Genomic DNA, 18,868 nt, shown 5'->3' on the forward strand with positions numbered 1-18,868 from the left:
CCACAAAGACCTGGGTCAAAATTCAAACATTTCAGAATACCACTATCACCACAGCCACCTGCAGTCTGACACTGCCTACCCCACAAATGTGTTAGAGAAACAGCCAAATTAAAAGGCCTGGAAACGTCTGCAGTGGAAAATCAACACTGTGCTGAGACTCTAGTCCTTCAGGCAGTCAAATGAGAAAATCTGAGCAAGAGGTATTTACCTGAGATATTTACAAGGAATCACAAAGAGATTGTATCCATCTCTAGTGAGTTAAGCAGCAGTCCAATCTGCCAGCCAAGAACCATGGCAAAGAATTCTCCCCGTTCCTTGTCTTCGTGTCAAAGAATGTTCCTCCAGAGCTGCAAAACTGAATTATACGAATATGCATATTAACTAGATGATCCTCTCTTTCACAACGGCTCTAGCTCATCATTAACTTCTAGTTATCAATATGCTTATTCGTATAATTGAGCTGCCAGCTTTCAAAAGGAAAAAACCAACCCCAGTGTCAGAGAGCAAAAAGCCTGGGGAGCCAATGCCATGATTCCTGTTAGAATCACAGAATCAGTAAGGTTGGCAAAGACCTCAAAGATCATCAAGTCCAACCTGTCACCACAGACCTCATGACTACTAGACCATGGCACCAAGTGCCACATCCAATCCCCTCTTGAACACCTCCAGGGATGGTGACTCCACCACCTCCCTGGGCAGCCCATTCCAATGGCAACAACTCTCCCAGTAAAGAACTTTCTCCTCACCTCAAGCCTAAACTTCCCCTGGCACACCTTGAGACAGTTAGACAGACCAGCTTTGTTTTATACTTCCTGAGAAGAGGCTGTCATCAGACCTCATCATCATGCATTTGCTAATTAATCAATAGGCACATTAAAAAAACCAGGATTGCAATTCCAGCTCAAATAACCTTTTATATAAATATAGATATAGATCATATAGAGTGGAATAGAGTGGAATAGACCAGGTTGGAAGAGACCTTCAAGATCATCGTGTCCAACCTATCATCCAACACCATCCAACCAACTAAACTATGCAACCAAGCACCCTGTCAAGTCTCCTCAGATGATAGAGAGAGATGATAGAGAGAGATGATAGAGAGATGAGAGAGAGAGAGATGAGAGAGAGAGAGAGATGAGAGAGAGAGAGAGGAGAGAGAGAGAGAGATGATAGAGATGATAGAGAGAGATGATAGAGAGATGATAGAGAGAGATGATAGAGAGATGATAGAGCAAGAGAGATGATAGAGAGAGATGATAGAGAGAGATGATAGAGATGACAGAGAGATGATAGATGATAGATGATAGAGAGAGATGATAGAGAGAGAGATGATAGAGAGAGATGATAGAGCGAGAGAGAGCTGATAGAGCGAGAGAGATGATAGAGAGAGATGATAGAGATGATAGAGAGATGATAGAGAGATGATAGATGATAGAGAGAGATGATAGAGAGAGAGATGATAGAGAGATGATAGAGATATAGGTATAGATAAAGATATAGATATAAATATATATGATATAGATATAAATATAGATGATATAGATATAGATATAAATATAGAGTATATACATATAAATATAGATGATATAGATACACCTCAAAATTGTACTAGAAGGCTAAGAAAGATAAGTGGCCATATCCCTGAATATCTATTTTACTACAGATTTTTTACACTGTGAGCAACTTATTTTTATTCCAGCCATTTCAAAGTCTTCAAAGTTCACCTTGCTTCCTTAGCCTACATTTGGATTCAGGCTCATTTCTTCCATACTCCATTTGCATAACCATGCTGAGCAGCTGCAGTAACAAGGAAATGTATTTTTTGCAACATATTTCATATGAGGATTTCCAAATGTTTACAAACAAACACCTCACCACACAAGTGAAATAACTCAGCATGATGCAGAAAGAGCTGAATCTATTTTTGCCCTCAGCAAAAGTTCTCCCCTATTTTATCTGCAAATAAAAAGAATGAGTCAGGAATTTGGAGAGAACTGAACCTTTGGTCTACAGATGACACAAGTATATTCTTTGCACTTAAGTATTAGTTCTGTACTGGGGTAACTACAGCAACTTGCTTAATCAGAATAGAATAGAATAGAATAAACCAGGTTGGAAGAGACCTTCAAGATCATCGTGTCCAACCTATCATCCAACACCACCTAATCAACTAAACCATGCAACCAAGCACCCTGTCAAGTCTCCTCCTGAAAACCTCCAATGACAGCAACTCCACCACCTCTGCCTGTCTACAACCTCCCTTCAGGTAGTTGTAGACAGCAATAAGGTCACCCCTGAGTCTCCTCTTCTCCAGGCTGAGCAACCCCAGCTCCCTCAGCCTCTCCTCATAGGGCTTGTGTTCCAAACCCCTCACCAACTTTGTTGCCCTTCTCTGGACATGCTCCAGCAAGTCAACCTCCTTCCTAAACTGAGGGGCCCAGAACTGGACACAGTACTCGAGGTGTGGCCTAACCAGTGCAGTGTACAGGGGCAGAATGACCTCCCTGCTCCTGCTGGCCACACTGTTCCTGATGCAGGCCAGGATGCCATTGGCCCTCTTGGCTGCCTGGGCACACTGCAGGCTCATGTTCAGCCTACCATCAACCAGCACCCCCAGGTCCCTCTCTGCCTGGCTGCTGTCCAGCCACTCTGACCCCAGCCTGTAGCACTGCATGGGGTTGTTGTGGCCAATGTGCAGAACCCGGCACTTGGGTGTGTTCAATCTCCTGCCCTTGGACTCTGCCCATCTGTCCAGCCTGTCAAGGTCTCTCTGCAGAGCCTCTCTACCCTCCAGCAGATCAACTCCTGTCCCCAGCTTGGTGTCATCAGCAAATTTACTGATGGACTCAATGCCCTCACCCAGATCATCAACAAAGATGTTAAAGAGCACAGGGCCCAGCACTGATCCCTGGGGGACTCCACTACTGACTGGCTGCCAGCTGGATGTATCACAGTATCACAGTATCACTTAGGTTGGAAAGGACCTCAAGGATCATCGAGTCCAACCTATCAACACAGACCCCATGACTAGACCATGGCACCAAGTGCCACGTCCAATCTCCCCTTGAATGCCTCCAGGGTCGATGACTCAACCACCTCCCTGGGCAACCCGTTCCAATGACAAATGACTCGCTCGGTGAAGCGAGCATGGTGACACCATTCACCACCACTCTCTGGGCTCGGCCCTCCAGCCAGTTCCTAACCCACTGCAGTGTGCTCCCATCCAAGCTAGGGGCTGACAGCTTGGCCAGGAGTTTGCTGTGCGGGATGGTGTCAAAGGCCTTGCTGAAGTCCAGGTAGACTACATCCACAGGCCTCCCCACATCCACCAGGCAGTCACCCGATCATAGAAGGAGATCAGGTTGGTCAGGCAGGACCTGCCCTTCCTAAATCCATGCTGGCTGGGCCTGATCCCTTGGCCATCCTGTAAGTTCTGTGTTATTGCACTCAGGATGACCTGTTCCATGATCTTGCCTGGCACTGAGGTCAGGCTGACAGGCCTATAATTATATAATTATAATAATGCACATAATAATAATGCACATGTGTGTCAAAATGATCACAGTAAGTGACCAGCCATAATCTTTGTCATGATACAGTTAAAACAGCTTTGAACAACACAAAATTTCAAAGCTGCCTGGGGGGTTTTAAGGTCATACTGCTTTTTGCTAATCCAATTCTCAATCCCCCATAATTGCCAAAACTAAGAATAGTCACCAAAATCAGATTGGTTTTTTTAACTGAGTGCTTAATTTCATTCACAGAGCTACCAAAAAAAAACGTGAAAACTGTTTACTAACACCTTCTCTTACCATTTGATCTCCAAACAGGGAGTGAATAATTTAAAGCATTTTACTATTACAACTCAACAGAAAAATGTTTCTTTTGGAAACATTTTAAGTCATTATGACAAGTGGAATAGTTGAGGTCCTCTTCTATGAGGACAGACTGAAGGAGTTGGGGCTCTTCAGTCTGGAGAAGAGAAGGCTCCAAGGTGACCTCATTGTGGCCTTCCAGTATCTGAAGGGGGCCTACAGGAAGGCTGGGGAAGGACTTCTCAGGATCTCAGGCAGTGATAGGACTAGGGGGAATGGAATGAAGCTGGAGGGGGGGAGATTCAGGCTGGAGGTGAGGAGGAAGTTCTTCCCCATGAGAGTGGAGAGGCACTGGAATGGGTTGTCCAGGGAGGTGGTTGAGGCCCTGTCCCTGCAGGTGTTTAAGCCCAGGCTGGATGAGGCTCTGGCCAGGCTGATGTAGTGTGGGGTGTCCCTGCCCATGGCAGGGGGCTTGGAACTAGATGATCCTTGTGGTCCCTTCCAACCCTGACAGATACTATGATACTATGAGGTGTTGAATGCTGAAGTTCAAGTTTCATATAGGAAACAAAAGAAGGCTTACAATGAATCTACCAGCTTTTCCTGGTTAGAGACAATCTACCAGCCCTCATTTGCAAGAGCACTGACACTTGCATAGCATGGATTATGCAGTAACTGATGACTATAGGTTTATGAAATTATGTTCAGCAATTAGAATAAGAAGCTCATAATCAAAAAGTACCAGTTTTAGGCGTTCTTTCCTCCTCTTGCCAAAAGAGGAGCTTGATGATCCAGGCTCTGATTCCTGGCCTCCTGTTTTACCATTGTCATCATCTTCCTCTTCATCATCCTCAAAGCACCATTCTGGCAGCTCAGGTGGCGATGGTGCATCATCTTCATCTCCATAACGACGAAATAACTCCTTCAAGTAGTCGCCTTTATAAATTCCTGGTGGTCTAGCCTGAGCAAAAGTAGCCACAGCAGCCTCAATACTGTCAAATAAAAATTGCAAATTACTCTGGATAGAATAGAATATAGAATATAGAATATAGAATATACAATATAGAATATAGAATATAGAATATAGAATATAGAATATAGAATATAGAATATAGAATATAGAATATAGAATACAGAATAGAATAGAACAGAACCAAGTTGGAAGAGACCTTTGAGATCATCACATCCAACCCATCATCCACCACCACCTAATCAAGTAAACCATGCAGCTAAGCACCCTATCAAGTCCCCTCCTAAACACCTCCAATGATGGTGATTCAACCACCTCCCTGGGCAGCCCATTCCAATGGGTAATCACTCTCTCTGTGTACAAATTCTTTCTACCCTCCAGCGCAAACCTCCTCTGGTGCAGCTTAAGACTATGTCCTTTTGTTCTGGTGCTGGTTGCCTGGGAGAAGAAACCAACCTCCACCTGTCTACAACCTCAATGCTTAGTTTATGTATTTCAGTCATGCTACACCTTCCCAATTCTCATTGGGAATGAGAATTGAAACAAATTTCAAACTGATCATCCCAAAAACATTCATTTTGTTTGCAACATCATGCTTAGAACAGCCTAGCAGCAATTGCTGTAGCACAAGAGTTTGCACAATTACGTTGGTATTGCATGTAGGTTCTCAGAAGTAACTGTAGACTGCACTGCATCACCTCCTTACTGCAGCTAATGATGCTCTGCTGGTGACCTAGGTAAAACTTTTATTATTGCTACAGAAAAGAAATTGATAGAATAGAATAGAATAGAATAGACCAGACCAGGTTGGAAGAGACCTTCAAGATCATCACGTCCAACATATCAACCAATCCAACCCACCCAAACAGCTAACCCATGGCACCAAGCACCCCATCAAGTCTCCTCCTGAACACCTGCAATGATGGTGACTCCACCACCTCCTCAGGCAGCCCATTCCAATGGGCAACCACTCTCTCTGTATAGAACTTCTTCCTAACATCCAGTCTAAACATCCCCTGGCACAGCCTGAGACTGTGTCCTCTTGTTCTGGTGCTCGTTGCCTGGGAGAAGAGACCAACATCCGCCTGTCTACATCCACCCTTCAGGTAGTCGTAGAGAGCAATAAGGTCACCCCTGAGTCTCCTCTTCTCCAGGCTAAGCAAGCCCAGCTCCCTCAGCCTCTCCTCATAGGGCTTGTGTTCCAAACCCCTCACCAACTTCGTTGCCCTTCTCTGGACTCGTTCCAGCAAGTCAACCTCCTTCCTAAACTGAGGGGCCCAGAACTGGACACAGTACTCAAGGTGTAGCACACAGGCAGGCAATTAAGGACAGAATGAAGACAAAAAAGACCAAATAAAAAGATGAATAAACTTAAAGAAGAAAAACACAGGTGCTGGAATTCATATATGGCTACATTTTTCCCCTCTAAGAATTGTCTTTCCTTTCATTAGAGGTTTTGCCATCACACTGGGAACAACCATCCTAATCTTTTGATATTACTTCTCCATCCAGAAGTGTCTCCTAAAAAAACTGTAATTCAGAGGTATATTAGTATGCAGCTCACACTTAAGGGCTTTAATAAAGTGAAGATTGGACCACACAGAAATTAGAAACCAAAACTAACAGTCATGCACCTTCACTAACACACTGGAAAACACTCCAAAGCCAACAGTAAGCACAGCACAAAGGTTTCATTGTTGCTAATTTCACAGATCTCATGAAAAGTGTTTAACAGAAAGTCCTGGACACAATTCTGCCTTCAATCCATGATGGCTGCATGGAGCAGTAATGCTCTGTAGTATAAACATTTAGAAATCTTGCTAAATAAAAGAGAGGATAAGTCACAAAGTGTACCTGCCCCTGTCAGGCTTCTTAACAAGCACATATCTTACACCTGGAACAAAAGCACACATTACATGCTGTGATAAGAATTTTTTTCAGATAAGAAACTTGCCTGCTGCTGGAAGAAGGAAAATACAGAGCTAAAATGGAGAGAGGAATTTACATACAAAAGCCCCTCCCTGTTTTTTTTGTTTTCCTGGCTGATCTATACAGTAGGGGAAGCAGGCTGAGAAATTTATGAGGCAAATTCCCAGAACAGACAGAAACATTTCCCAAGAAGGAGTAATTTTGGTTGTCTCTTCATATGTAAAAAAGCCAAAACATTTTCCACAGTCAGACTATCAGATGGCTGGTCATCAGCAATCTAAGAATCCCCCAGGTGTGTCCCCCAGGGATCAGTGCTGGGCCCCATCCTCTTTAATATCCTCATTGATGATCTGGATGAGGGGATTGAGTCAGACATCAGCAAGTTTGCAGATGACACCAAGTTGGGAGCAGTTGTTGATCAGTTAGAGAGCAGAAGGGATCTGCAGAGGGACCTCGACCGACTGGACAGATGGGCAGAGTCCAACAGGATGGCATTCAACAAATCCAAGTGCTGAGTGCTGCACTTTGGCCATGGCAATCCCATGCAGAGTTACAGGCTGGGGTCAGAGTGGCTGGAGAGCCCCCAAACAGAGAGGGAGCCAGGCGTGCTGATTGACAGCCGCCTAAACATGAGCCAGCAGTGTGCCCAGGTGGCCAAGAGGGCCAATGGCATCCTGGCCTGCATTAGGAATAGTGTGGCCAGCAGGAGCAGGGAAGTCATTGTGCCCCTGTACTCTGCATTGGTTAGGCCACACCTTGAGTCCTGTGTCCAGTTCTGGGCCCCTCAGTTTAAGAAGGACATCAAAACACTTGAACGTGTCCAGAGAAGGGCAACAAGGCTGAGGAGAGGCCTTGAGCACAGCCCTATGAGGAGAGGCTGAGGGAGCTGGGATTGTTTAGCCTGGAGAAGAGGAGGCTCAGGGGAGACCTCATTGCTCTCTAAAACTACCTGAAGGGTGGTTGTAAACAGGAAGAGGTTGGTTTCTTCTCTCAGGCTACCAGCACCAGAACAAGAGGACACAGTCTCAAGCTGTGCCAGGGGAAGTTTAGGCTCGAGGTGAGGAGAAAGTTCTTCACAGAGAGAGTTGTTAGGATTGAAATGTGCTGCCCAGGGAGGTGGTGGAGTCACCATCCCTGGAGGGGTTCAAGAGGGGATTGGACGTGGCACTTGGTGCCATGGTTTAGTCATGAGGTCTGTGGTGACAGGTTGGACTCAATGATGTTTGAGGTCTCTTCCAACTGTGATACTGTAATCCAAGTCATTCAAAAGGAGCTTTCTTCCCCATTCTAAAGCTCCACATTTCTTCCTCACAAGACAGTTTTTATTTTTGGTATCTTCCTTAAGTTGTTTCACACATTCTGTAATCAACATCATTGAAAGATCAAAAGGGCTGGGGCCTGAAAGATGTTCAGATTTGTCTGATGATATCAGAACTCTACACTGTTCTGGAATAGATGGCAAAGAAAGACAAAAGAGGCAGCACAGATTTCAAGCACAGAAACCTAGCTGAAATTCAATGTATTTGGCAAGTCCTAGAAATCTAGAAGTCTTTAGGAAAAAATGAGTGGGGAATAAAATAATCCAGCAAGGCTTCTGATCACTAGCTGGAGAACTTACAGTCTGGATGACTGTATAAAACACATCTCAGTATTCACAATACATCAGCAGCACTCCTGCATCATATGCTTAAGGAAGGAATATGGATAGGGTTTTCTATCAAGAAAATCTTATTTCCTCATCAGCAAATGACAGTGTCTCGTTTAAAGAATGATACAGCAAACAGGATTTATCCTGTTACAATGCTTAGCATTAACCACCACCTGGCCAAAATTCATTCTCCTGCTGTAGACATTTTTTTCCTACCAGGCAGTATCTGGGCGTTATGTTAAAAAAAAAAATCTGACTAAGATGAATAAACTTGATACAGTTACCTGGTTGAAGCATAAAATATAAGGCATGGCTGTTAAGACTTCTGCCACAGAGGCTTAAAAACGAAGAAACACTGCATAAAATCATTGTATCATAGTATCAGTCAGGGTTGGAAGGGACCACAAGGATCATCTAGTTCCAACCCCCCTGCCATGGCCAGGGACACCCCACACTAGATCAGCCTGGCCACAGCCTCATCCAGCCTGGGCTTAAACACTTCCAGGGACAGGGCCTCAACCACCTCCCTGGACAACACATTCCAGGGTTTCACCACTCTTATGGGGAAGAACCTCCTCCTCACATCTAGCCTCAATCTCCCCACCTCCAGCTTCATTCCATTCCCCCTAGTCCTATCACTCCCTGACATCCTGACAAGTCCCTCCCCAGCCTTCCTGTAGGCCCCCTTCAGATACTGGAAGGCCACAATTAGGTCACCTCGCAGCCTTCTCTTCTGCAGACTGAACAGCCCCAGCTCCTTCAGTCTGTCCTCATAGGAGAGGTGCTCCAGCCCTCTGATCATCCTCATGGCCCTTCTCTGGACACCTTCGAGCACCTCCATATCCCTCTTGTAATAGGGGCTCCAGAACTGGACACAGTACTCCAGGTGGGGTCTCACCAGAGCTGAGTAGAGGGGGAGGATCACCTCCCTCGACCTGCTGGCCACACTTCTCCTCATGCAGCCCAGGATCTGATTGGCTTTGCGGGCTGCAAGTGCACACTGAGAGCTCCTGTTGAGCTTCTTGTCCACCAGCACCCCCAAGTCTCTCTCCTCAGGGCTGCTTTCCAGCCAGTCACTGCCCAGCCTGGATTTGTGCCTGGGATTGCCTCGACCCAGATGCAGGACCCTGCACTTGCTCTTGTTGAACCTCATGAGGTTGGTTTGTGCCCACCTCTCCAGCCTGTCAAGGTCCCTCTGGATGGCCTCCCTTCCCTCCAGCGTGTCTGCTGCAGCACACAGCTTGGTGTCATCAGCAAACTTGCTGAGGGTGCACTCAATGCCACTGTCCATGTCACCCACAAAGATGTTGAACAAGCCTGGTCCCAGGACTGATCCCTGAGGGACTCCGCTTGTCACTGGCCTCCACTGGGACATGGAGCCATTGACAGCCACTCTTTGGGTACGGCCATCAAGCCAGTTCCTTATCCATCTAGTGGTCAAAAAAAACAAAAAAAAAGCAAATTCAAGTGCATTTTCTCTCTGGAGCAAAGTATCAACTCAGAGTCTAGTTACTGTATGCAGCTTTTAAATTGTTAGAATAAACATAGAGAATTTGGCTAGTGCATAGGAACAACTAGAATCATCCTATAAAGATAGTTGTATCTGCATACACTTCCTATGCTCAGCTAAAACTCTAACAAGATTCAGTGAGTCACTAATAGTGTTCTGTCCTCACTATTCCAACGTCAAGAGGATTATTAGGGGACTTGAGCATCATCCCTATGCAGAGAGACTGAGAGACCTGGGGCTGTTTAGTCTTGGGAAGACTGAGAGGGGCTCTCATCAATGCCTATAAATATCTGAGGCGTGGGTGTCAAGTGGAGGGAGCCAATCTCATTTCTCATGGTGGACAGTAATAAGACACAGAACAGTGGATAAAAACTTAAACATTGAACATTTTACCTCAACATGAGAAGAAACTTCTTTACAGTGAGGATGATGGAGCACTGGAACAGGCTGCCCAGAGAGGCTGCAGAGTCTCCTCTGGAGACTTACAAAACCTGGCTGGATGTATTCCCGTGCAGACTAACCTAGGTGATCCCACTTTCAGCAGGGGGGCTGGACTTGATGATCTCTGGAGGTCCCTTCCAATCTCTACCATTCTGTGATTTTGTGGTTCTGTGAATGTCTTTATTTCTGGTTCATTAACAGGTAACAACAACGTCATTCTTCACAAACAGTTTGCATACACATGTGCTAAGCACCTAAAAACTTGATCTCCAGTCATAAGAAAATGCTGCAACAGGAGCAGTATTTTCTTCACTTGAAGAACAAGAAATATCAGAATGGTTAAAGGGTTTGTTAAGAAACACACCTTGCACGGGATCACATCACACAGGTGAGTGTTTTCCACCCTAAGGCTATTTGAGTATGATCATGACTCTATGAAAATTCCCACATCATAAGTCACATTTTTAAATCACAACCCCCTCCCCCCCAGATAAGTCTGTGCATAAACATGCTGTTGACTTTAGTGAAACAGCAAGCTGTAAACAGGGTCTCCTGCTGACACTTCAGAAGCAAGAATGTCTCTCTGCTGTTGTTTTAGCTAACTTCTCTTTAAATTCAAAACCAATAAACTTAAAAATAATAAATTAAACTAAACTATCTGGGCCCCACAGTTTAGCAAGGATGTTGACTTGCTGGAGCGTGTCCAGAGAAGGGCAACAAAGTTGGTGAGGGGCTTGGAACACAAGCCCTATGAGGAGAGACTGAGGGAGCTGGGGTTGCTTAGCCTGGAGAAGAGGAGACTCAGGGGTGACCTTATTGCTCTCTACAACTACCTGAAGGGAGGCTGTAGACAGGCAGAGGTTGGTCTCTTCTCCCAGGCAACCAGCACCAGAACAAGAGGACACAGTCTCAAGCTGTGCCAGGGGAGGTTCAGGCTGGAGGTCAGGAGGCAGTTTTACACAGAGAGAGTGATTGCCCATTGGGATGGGCTGCCCAAGGAGGTGGTGGAGTCACCATCACTGGAGGTGTTCAGGAGGAGACTTGATAGGGTGCTTGGTTGCATGGTTTAGTTGATTAGCTGGTGTTGGATGATAGGTTGGACACGCTGATCTTGAAGATCTCTTCCAACCTGGTCTATTCTATTCTATTCTATTTTATTCTATTCTGTTCTATTCTATTCTAAAAGATTATATGTAAGTCCACATGAAAAAGATGAAAAAGTAAGAGAAATAACATTCAGAGCATGTCTGAACTCTGAAGTTCTTACTCAAAGTGTGGGACACATCACAGGGAAAAGACACAATACAAGGTATACACTCCTGAAGTCCAACACGTGGCTGGTACAGCTGACTTTTGACCTGGTGCACCTGGAAAGCTTGACTGAAACAGGCTAAGCTATCAAGCAATTACATAAACAATGTTAATACAGGCTGTTTGCTCAAGATGAGAGTAAGCAGTTTTCAGATAACAAACAGTGAATACATGAAGATTGCTGTCAGGACAATGAGTGAAAGATACTGAAGATACCTTTGGTCACCCCCCACAAACCCCTGGGAATTAACATTCAGTGTTACCTCCAGTCCAGCTTCTCAACCAAAAAGGCACAGATCAGAAATCCAGTTCTGTTGAAACCATGAGTGCAATGGACACCTAGACAAGGAAGGAAAGGGCATAATCATTTGCAAGTAGTTTTAATAAACATTTAAGTTCCCAAAGTATGTTTTTGGATCCTTCCACCTTCATTAAAGGGTTATCTCCCTTTCCATCAAGGCACATAAGCCTAAAAAGCAATTTATGTCATTATTTCTGCAAATGGCTAGCAACAAGAAGATAGGCTACTTCAGTTTACCCCAACTCAAGAGAACCAACTTAATGCAACTGAAATATGGTTAATACAGATAAGATTCAATCTATTTTCTTATGACTGCCTAACAGCTTATCAGGAAGACAAACAATCAGTTCAGTAATTGTGCTTTTAATGGATTCAATAAGCATCACATTCATTTCACAGCATCAGGTAGAAAAGTCATATCCAGACTACCCTACCTCTAACTTGGAAGCATGGTCAATAGATCACAATTCTGAGTTTGCTATGAACATGCTAAGACCAGGCTCACTGACTCTGAAAACAAACAAAACCAACCAACCAAACATAAAACCCCCCACAACAATCAAACTATACAACAGCATAATCATCTTGAATTACCTATCTTTCCAATGCAATAAAAAGAAATAAAATTAAGTCTTTTACAGCTGTTATTTTACTGAACTCATGCCCTGGAAAAGGAGGGGAAGAGTCAAAGGCATTGGAACTTCGTTTTTCTCTCAAGGCAACAGCACCATCTAGTGACAAACAAGCCAGGCTGAAAGTGTGTCCTATTAAAAATGTCATGGAGAATTCTGGCAAGCTGTTGCCTCTCCCTCATACTACATTTAAAATTATAAATACCAAAGTTTCCACTAAAAGCAAACCCAGTTATTCTTAATATTAGCATATTTTTTCAGCTGTGACTATAAAGCAAGTCACCTTCCTTGATTTCCTCATTTCTCTACCTTAGCAAAGCCTTTGACACTGTCCCGCACCACATCCTGGTCTCCAAACTGGTGACACATGGGTTTGATGGGTGGACCACTAGATGGATAAGGAACTGGCTTGATAGCTGCACCCAAAGAGTGGCTGTCAATGGCTCCATGTCCCAGGGGAGGCCAGGGACAAGCGGAGTCCCTCAGGGATCAGTCCTGGGACCTGTCTTGTTCAACATCTTTGTGGGGGACATGGACAGTGGCATTGAGTGCACCCTCAGCAAGTTTGCTAATGACACCAAGCTGTGTGGTGCAGCAGACACGCTAGAGGGAAGGGAGGACATCCAGAGGGACCTGGACAGGCTGGAGAGGTGGGCACAAGCCAACCTCATGAGGTTCAACAAGAGCAAGTGCAGGGTCCTGCATCTGGGTCGAGGCAATCCCAGGCACAAATCCAGGCTGGGCAGTGACTGGCTGGAAAGCAGCCCTGAGGAGAGAGACTTGGGGGTGCTGGTGGACAAGAAGCTCAACATGAGCTCTCAATGGGCACTTGCAGTCCGCAAAGCCAATCAGATCCTGGGCTGCATCAGGAGAAGTGTGGCCAGCAGGTCGAGGGAGGTGATCCTCCCCCTCTACTCAGCTCTGCTGAGACCCCACTTGGAGTACTGTGTCCAGTTCTGGAGCCCCTATTACAAGAAGGATCTGGAGGTGCTGGAAGGTGTCCAGAGAAGGGCCACGAGGATGATCAGAGGGCTGGAGCACCTCTCCTGTGAGGACAGACTGAAGGAGTTGGGGCTGTTCAGTCTGCAGAAGAGAAGGCTGCGAGGTGACCTAATTGTGGCCTTCCAGGATCTGAAGGGGGCCTACAGGAAGGCTGGAGAGGGACTTCTCAGGATCTCAGGTAGTGATAGGACTAGGGGGAATGGAATGAAGCTGGAGGTGGGGAGATTCAGGCTGGATGTAAGGAGGAAGTTCCTCCCCATGAGAGTGGTGAAGCCCTGGAATGGGTTGTCCAGGGAGGTGGTCGAGGCCACATCCCTGGAGGTGTTTAAGACCAGGCTGGATGAGGCTCTGGCCAGGCTGATGTAGTGTGGGGTGTCCCTGCCCATGGCAGGGGGGTTGGAACTAGATGATCCTTGTGGTCCCTTCCCACCCTGACTGATACTATGATACTATGATTGTCAGCACGAAGTTAAGCAATCATTCACTTGATGCTTATTCAGACCAAATGCTAATATCTATCTTCTTTACTAAATGCTACCATACATTTCAAGTATTCTTTTTTTGCTTTTTTAACTGAAGATACAAAAATATCTGCAAGAGTAATCTGATAAACAGCAGAAACTTTATATAGGTCAACAGAAACATGCCAGCTGTATCGGGGTTGGGCTTTCACACAGAATCAGAATGTTAAGGGCTGGAAGGGATCTCGAAAGGTCATCTAGTCCACCACCCCCTGCTAGAGCATGATCACCTAGACCAGATCACACAGGAATGCATCCAGGCAGGTTTTGAACATCTCCAAAGAGGGAGACTCCACAACCCCCCTGGGCAGCCTGTTCCAGTGGTCTGTCACCCTCACGGGGAACAACTTTTCCTAGTGTTTACATGGAACTTCCTATGCCTCAACATCCACCCATCGCCCCTTGTACTGGCAGGCTTTGTGCCTGCCCCATCAAGCCTCTTACTAAAGCAAGGCAAAACTACTAAGTTTTACACAGAGAGAGTGATTGCCCATTGGAATGTGCTGCCCAGGGAGGTGGTGGAGTCGCCATCACTGGAGGTGTTCAGGAGGAGACTTGACAGGGTGCTTGGTTGCATGGGTTAGTTGATTAGGTGGTGTTGGATGATAGGTTGGATGCAATGATCTTGAATGTCTCTTCCAACCTGGTTTATTCTATTCTCCAGATTCACCCATTCTAACCACTTAATAATATTAAAACCTGTTGTGACTTGCATCAAATTAAATTAATTTTAGCTTCCTTATTGAATTTGTTTCCAGTAATAATTTCTGGGGTTTAAGGGGGTTGGGAGATTTTTTTGTGATTGCTGGTTTGCATTGTGTTTCCTTGAGGCTGGCAGGCATACTCCAGTCCTTCAATTTGCAAAAGTAACATTTCCATCCTGTACTGTTCTAACTGAATAGAAAGTTTTGTTCACTTTTCATTCAGGCTTCTGTCTCTTTCCTTATCTCATCTTGACGCTGGAAATGAAATTGCACACAGTCGCTATCGCCGAGTCCTGCAGCTGTTCCTGCTACCAAAAAGGTTAAGTCAATAATTTTGTGCACATGACAAAGATAAAGAAGCATCTCAGCAATGAGAGAAATGGCTTGGGAAGGAAAGATCACACAGGGTGTAGCACTACCCCTGCTGCAGCCTGCTTTGCTTCTGATAAAAACACCCTCCACGCCAGTCCCTCTGATCTTCTGCTAGAGGAAACAAGTGCTCAGAACCAGAAACAACTTTTCAGTTGGAAGGAAACTTTCTCATGGAAGGGAAATGTAAAATCCCAACATTTCTCCTTTACTACAAAAAAAGAGTCTAAGCCACATGTTATTTAAAAGCTCAGCCAATATATATTTTTCTTCCTCCTGACTCTTTCTTCTTGGCTTTGTTTCTATGGAGGGAAAAAGAAGTCGTATCATAGTATCAGTCAGGGTTGGAAGGGACCACAAGGATCATCTAGCTCCAACCCCCCTGCCATGGCCAGGGACACCCCACACTAGACCAGGCTGGCCAGAGCCTCATCCAGCCTGGGCTTAAACACCTCCAGGGATGGGGCCCCAACTACCTCCCTGGACAACACATTCCAGGGTTTCACCACTCTCATGGGGAAGAACTTCCTCCTCACATCCAGCCTGAATCTCCCCACCTCCAGCTTCATTCCATTCCCCCTAGTCCTATCACTACCTGAGATCCTGACAAGTCCCTCCCCAGCCTTCCTGTAGGCCCCCTTCTGCAGACTGAACAGCCCCAACTCCTTCAGTCTGTCCTCACAGGAGAGATGCTCCAGCCCTCTGATCATCCTCCTGGCCCTTCTCTGGACACCTTCCAGCACCTCCAGATCCCTCTTGTAATAGGAGCTCCAGAACTGGAGGCAGTACTCCAGGTGGGGTCTCACCAAGGCTGAGTAGAGGGGGAGGATCACCTCCCTTGACCTGCTGGCCACATTGAGAGCTCATGTTGAGCTTCTTGTCCACCAGCACCCCCAAGTCTCTCTCCTCAGGGCTGATTTCCAGCCAGTCACTGCCCAGCCTGGATTTGTGCCTGGGATTGCCTCCACCCAGATGCAGGACCCTGCACTTGCTCTTATTGAACCTCATGAGGTTGGCTTGTGCCCACCTCTCCAGCCTGTCAAGGTCCCTCTGGATGGCCTCCCTTCCCTCCAGCGTGTCTGCTGCACCACACAGCTTGGTGTCATCAGCAAACTTGCTGAGGGTGCACTCAATGCCACTGTCCATGGCACCCACAAAGATGTTGAACAAGACAGGTCCCAGGACTGATCCCTGAGGGACTCCGCTTGTCCCTGGCCTCCACTGGGACATGGACCCATTGACAGCCACAGAACAGAACATTTCAAAATGCATGGAAGTCCAAAAGTTAGTGGCTCAACATAAAAAGTAGCCTTTTAAAAGCTCAAATACCAGTTAAATGGGACTCTTATTTGTAGGATATCTGTAGTGGGTTGACATCTATGCTATCGTAGCTCCATATAAATTGCTGACCACAGCAATATTTCAAGTTCTGAAATACTGCTGGAGGACCAAACTGAGGAACTGTGAGAGGAGAGTGAATGGGGTCAGTCAGTCATGAGTAATATGTTGATGACTGATCCCACTCATTCTCCTTCAGCAGTCTCTCATTTGTCTGATCACATATTTGCATTATAGTTGAGAGAAGAAAACGCAGTTCTCAAACTGAAATTGCCATCTGTGTGAAACAAAACCTATGAAAGTACCTGAAAGAAAATTATCTGAGGAAGTGTGTGCCCAAATTAAAATTCTTAAGCACTTAAAACCAGGAAAGGATTCTCAGTGGGATCCTGTGACAGGACAAGAAGCAAGGGGTACTAACTGAAATACAGTTAAGATTTGTTTAAGCAAAAGGAAAAAGCCTGTAATTGTAAGGGTGAGCAAACACTGGAAGAGGAGAAAGTTCTTCACAGAGAGTTATTAGGCATTGGAATGTGCTGCCCAGCGAGGTGGTGGAGTCACCATCCCTGGAGATGTTCAAGAGGGGATTGGACGTGACACTTGGTGCCATGGTCTAGTAGTCATGAGGTCTTGGGTGACAGGTGCTGGGTCAGAGTGGCTGGGGGGCAGCCAGGCAGAGAGGGACCTGGAGCAAAAGCAATCAAATCCATATACACATAAACACTTGTGATGGTTTAAGCCTTAACTGGGAGTTAAGACCTCAGATGGGGGAAAGGCTGACAATCTCTCCCCCACTTCCCGCTCCTCCCTCCCAACAGTGAGGGGAAAAAGGAAGGAGCAAATACACCAAACAATAACTTGGAGTCGGCTCAGAAGTAGGGAGGTAAAGAGTTTTCTTTAAACAATATATATATAACAATAACGGGAAAAGTTCACAAGGGCAAGGAACAAGGATGGATGGGAGGGGGACAAAAAAGAATAATACAAAACCAGTCTCTCTCTGAAGAGGCATGGAGGCAGCAGGGAGAAGGATCAGGCCTGACCACATGGCAGAGGAGCAGGAAGGCAGCTGCAGTAGCTCTCATCCAGGGGAGGCAGGAGCCAAAAGGAGAGCTAATAGCTGCAATGCCCTGCTTTTTATACCCTAGCTGGGCAGGGAGGAGGGAGTGGAACAGGCTCAGCTTCCCAGGGGGAAAACACCCTGCAGGGAGGGCAATGTACCCGCAAGCCCTCCACCCTGCTTTGGTTTTTGTTTTCAGAATGGGCATTAACACACCACAACACTGTACGAAGGAAATTGCTTAGATTTTTAAGGCACTACAGTTAGGAGTAAATATGAACTAAATTAACAGTAAAAACTAATGATGGCTAGAAGATGGCTATAATGGAGACAAGAAGACATACCTATAAGCTCTGAGGGATTCTTATCACTGAAGTGTTCACAAACACGAATAAATGTTTCTGTATTCTCAGGTGTAGGGCACTCACCATGCCTGGAAAATGTAGGAACACAGAGATTAGGAGACAGCTAAGGGAAAGGGAAGAGAGAAAAAAAATTAAAATCACAAAGATGAATTACTTGATCTTTCAAATTCAGAGCTAAATATTAAGACAAAATGCAGACAACTTACCCTTTACACTGGAGCTTTATATATTTAATCCCTTCCTTCTCTATATCATTCCTATCATAGAATCTAGTGGTGTTTGTCAAGTCTACCAGTAAACCCATTTTAACCTAAAACAACAACAAAGAAAAGAAAACAAAGTAAACTTACATATGTCATTCAAATATCAGTGCATAAATACTACAGGGCTAATAATGCCCAAAGTAAAGACAATGACAGGCTAAAGCTGCAAGCTTTAAAACTATTGCATTGTATTTATTCCTAAGAAATCTTTGTTTCACCACCAACACATAGTATCATAGTAGCATAGTATCAGTCAGGGTTGGAAGGGACCTCAAGGATCATCTAGTTCCAACCCCCCTGCCATGGGCAGGGACACAATGTTTTTAAATCACAGTCATCTGTGTTGCTTTATGAAGGCTGACATCTGACTTAGCACTGGCCATCAATTCAAGAAACTTCAGTTCACTCCCATTAATGTTTCTAAATAAGAAAGAGCTGATAACAGCAGGGAAGTACCTGGTAAGAATTATTTTAACGTGTTAAAAGACAAGTAAGGGCAGAATGCTTTAAGCAGCACAATATTCAATACTGGCATAAGGAAGTACCAGAAAGAAAAATTAACTACAGAGGCTTTTACATAAAATAAACCACCAAAAAATAACTCATCTTACTTTACCCCTCCATTAGAGGGCAAAGCAGATGAATGCATTTTCAAATTTGAAATGAACATTTCCTTATATTCCCAGAAA

General features: G+C 45.3%; 1 protein-coding gene across 1 annotated transcript in view; it reads right to left on the reverse strand.

Annotated features, from left to right (window-relative positions):
• RNGTT (RNA guanylyltransferase and 5'-phosphatase) overlaps positions 1-18,868 on the reverse strand; it is a 319,301-nt gene that overhangs the window by 276,936 nt on the left and 23,497 nt on the right. The window contains exons 3-6 of the mRNA XM_068149390.1: positions 18,123-18,226; positions 17,896-17,984; positions 11,888-11,963; positions 4,558-4,807 (exon numbers count right to left, since the gene is read on the reverse strand). Coding sequence (XP_068005491.1) covers positions 4,558-4,807; positions 11,888-11,963; positions 17,896-17,984; positions 18,123-18,226 — 519 coding nt within the window. The remainder of the gene's footprint in view (positions 1-4,557; positions 4,808-11,887; positions 11,964-17,895; positions 17,985-18,122; positions 18,227-18,868) is intronic.

Source organism: Melanerpes formicivorus, unplaced genomic scaffold (genome assembly GCF_026170545.1).
Source record: "Melanerpes formicivorus ecotype bairdi unplaced genomic scaffold, bMelFor1.0.p_v2 SCAF_2, whole genome shotgun sequence".
Lineage (NCBI taxonomy): Eukaryota > Metazoa > Chordata > Aves > Piciformes > Picidae > Melanerpes > Melanerpes formicivorus.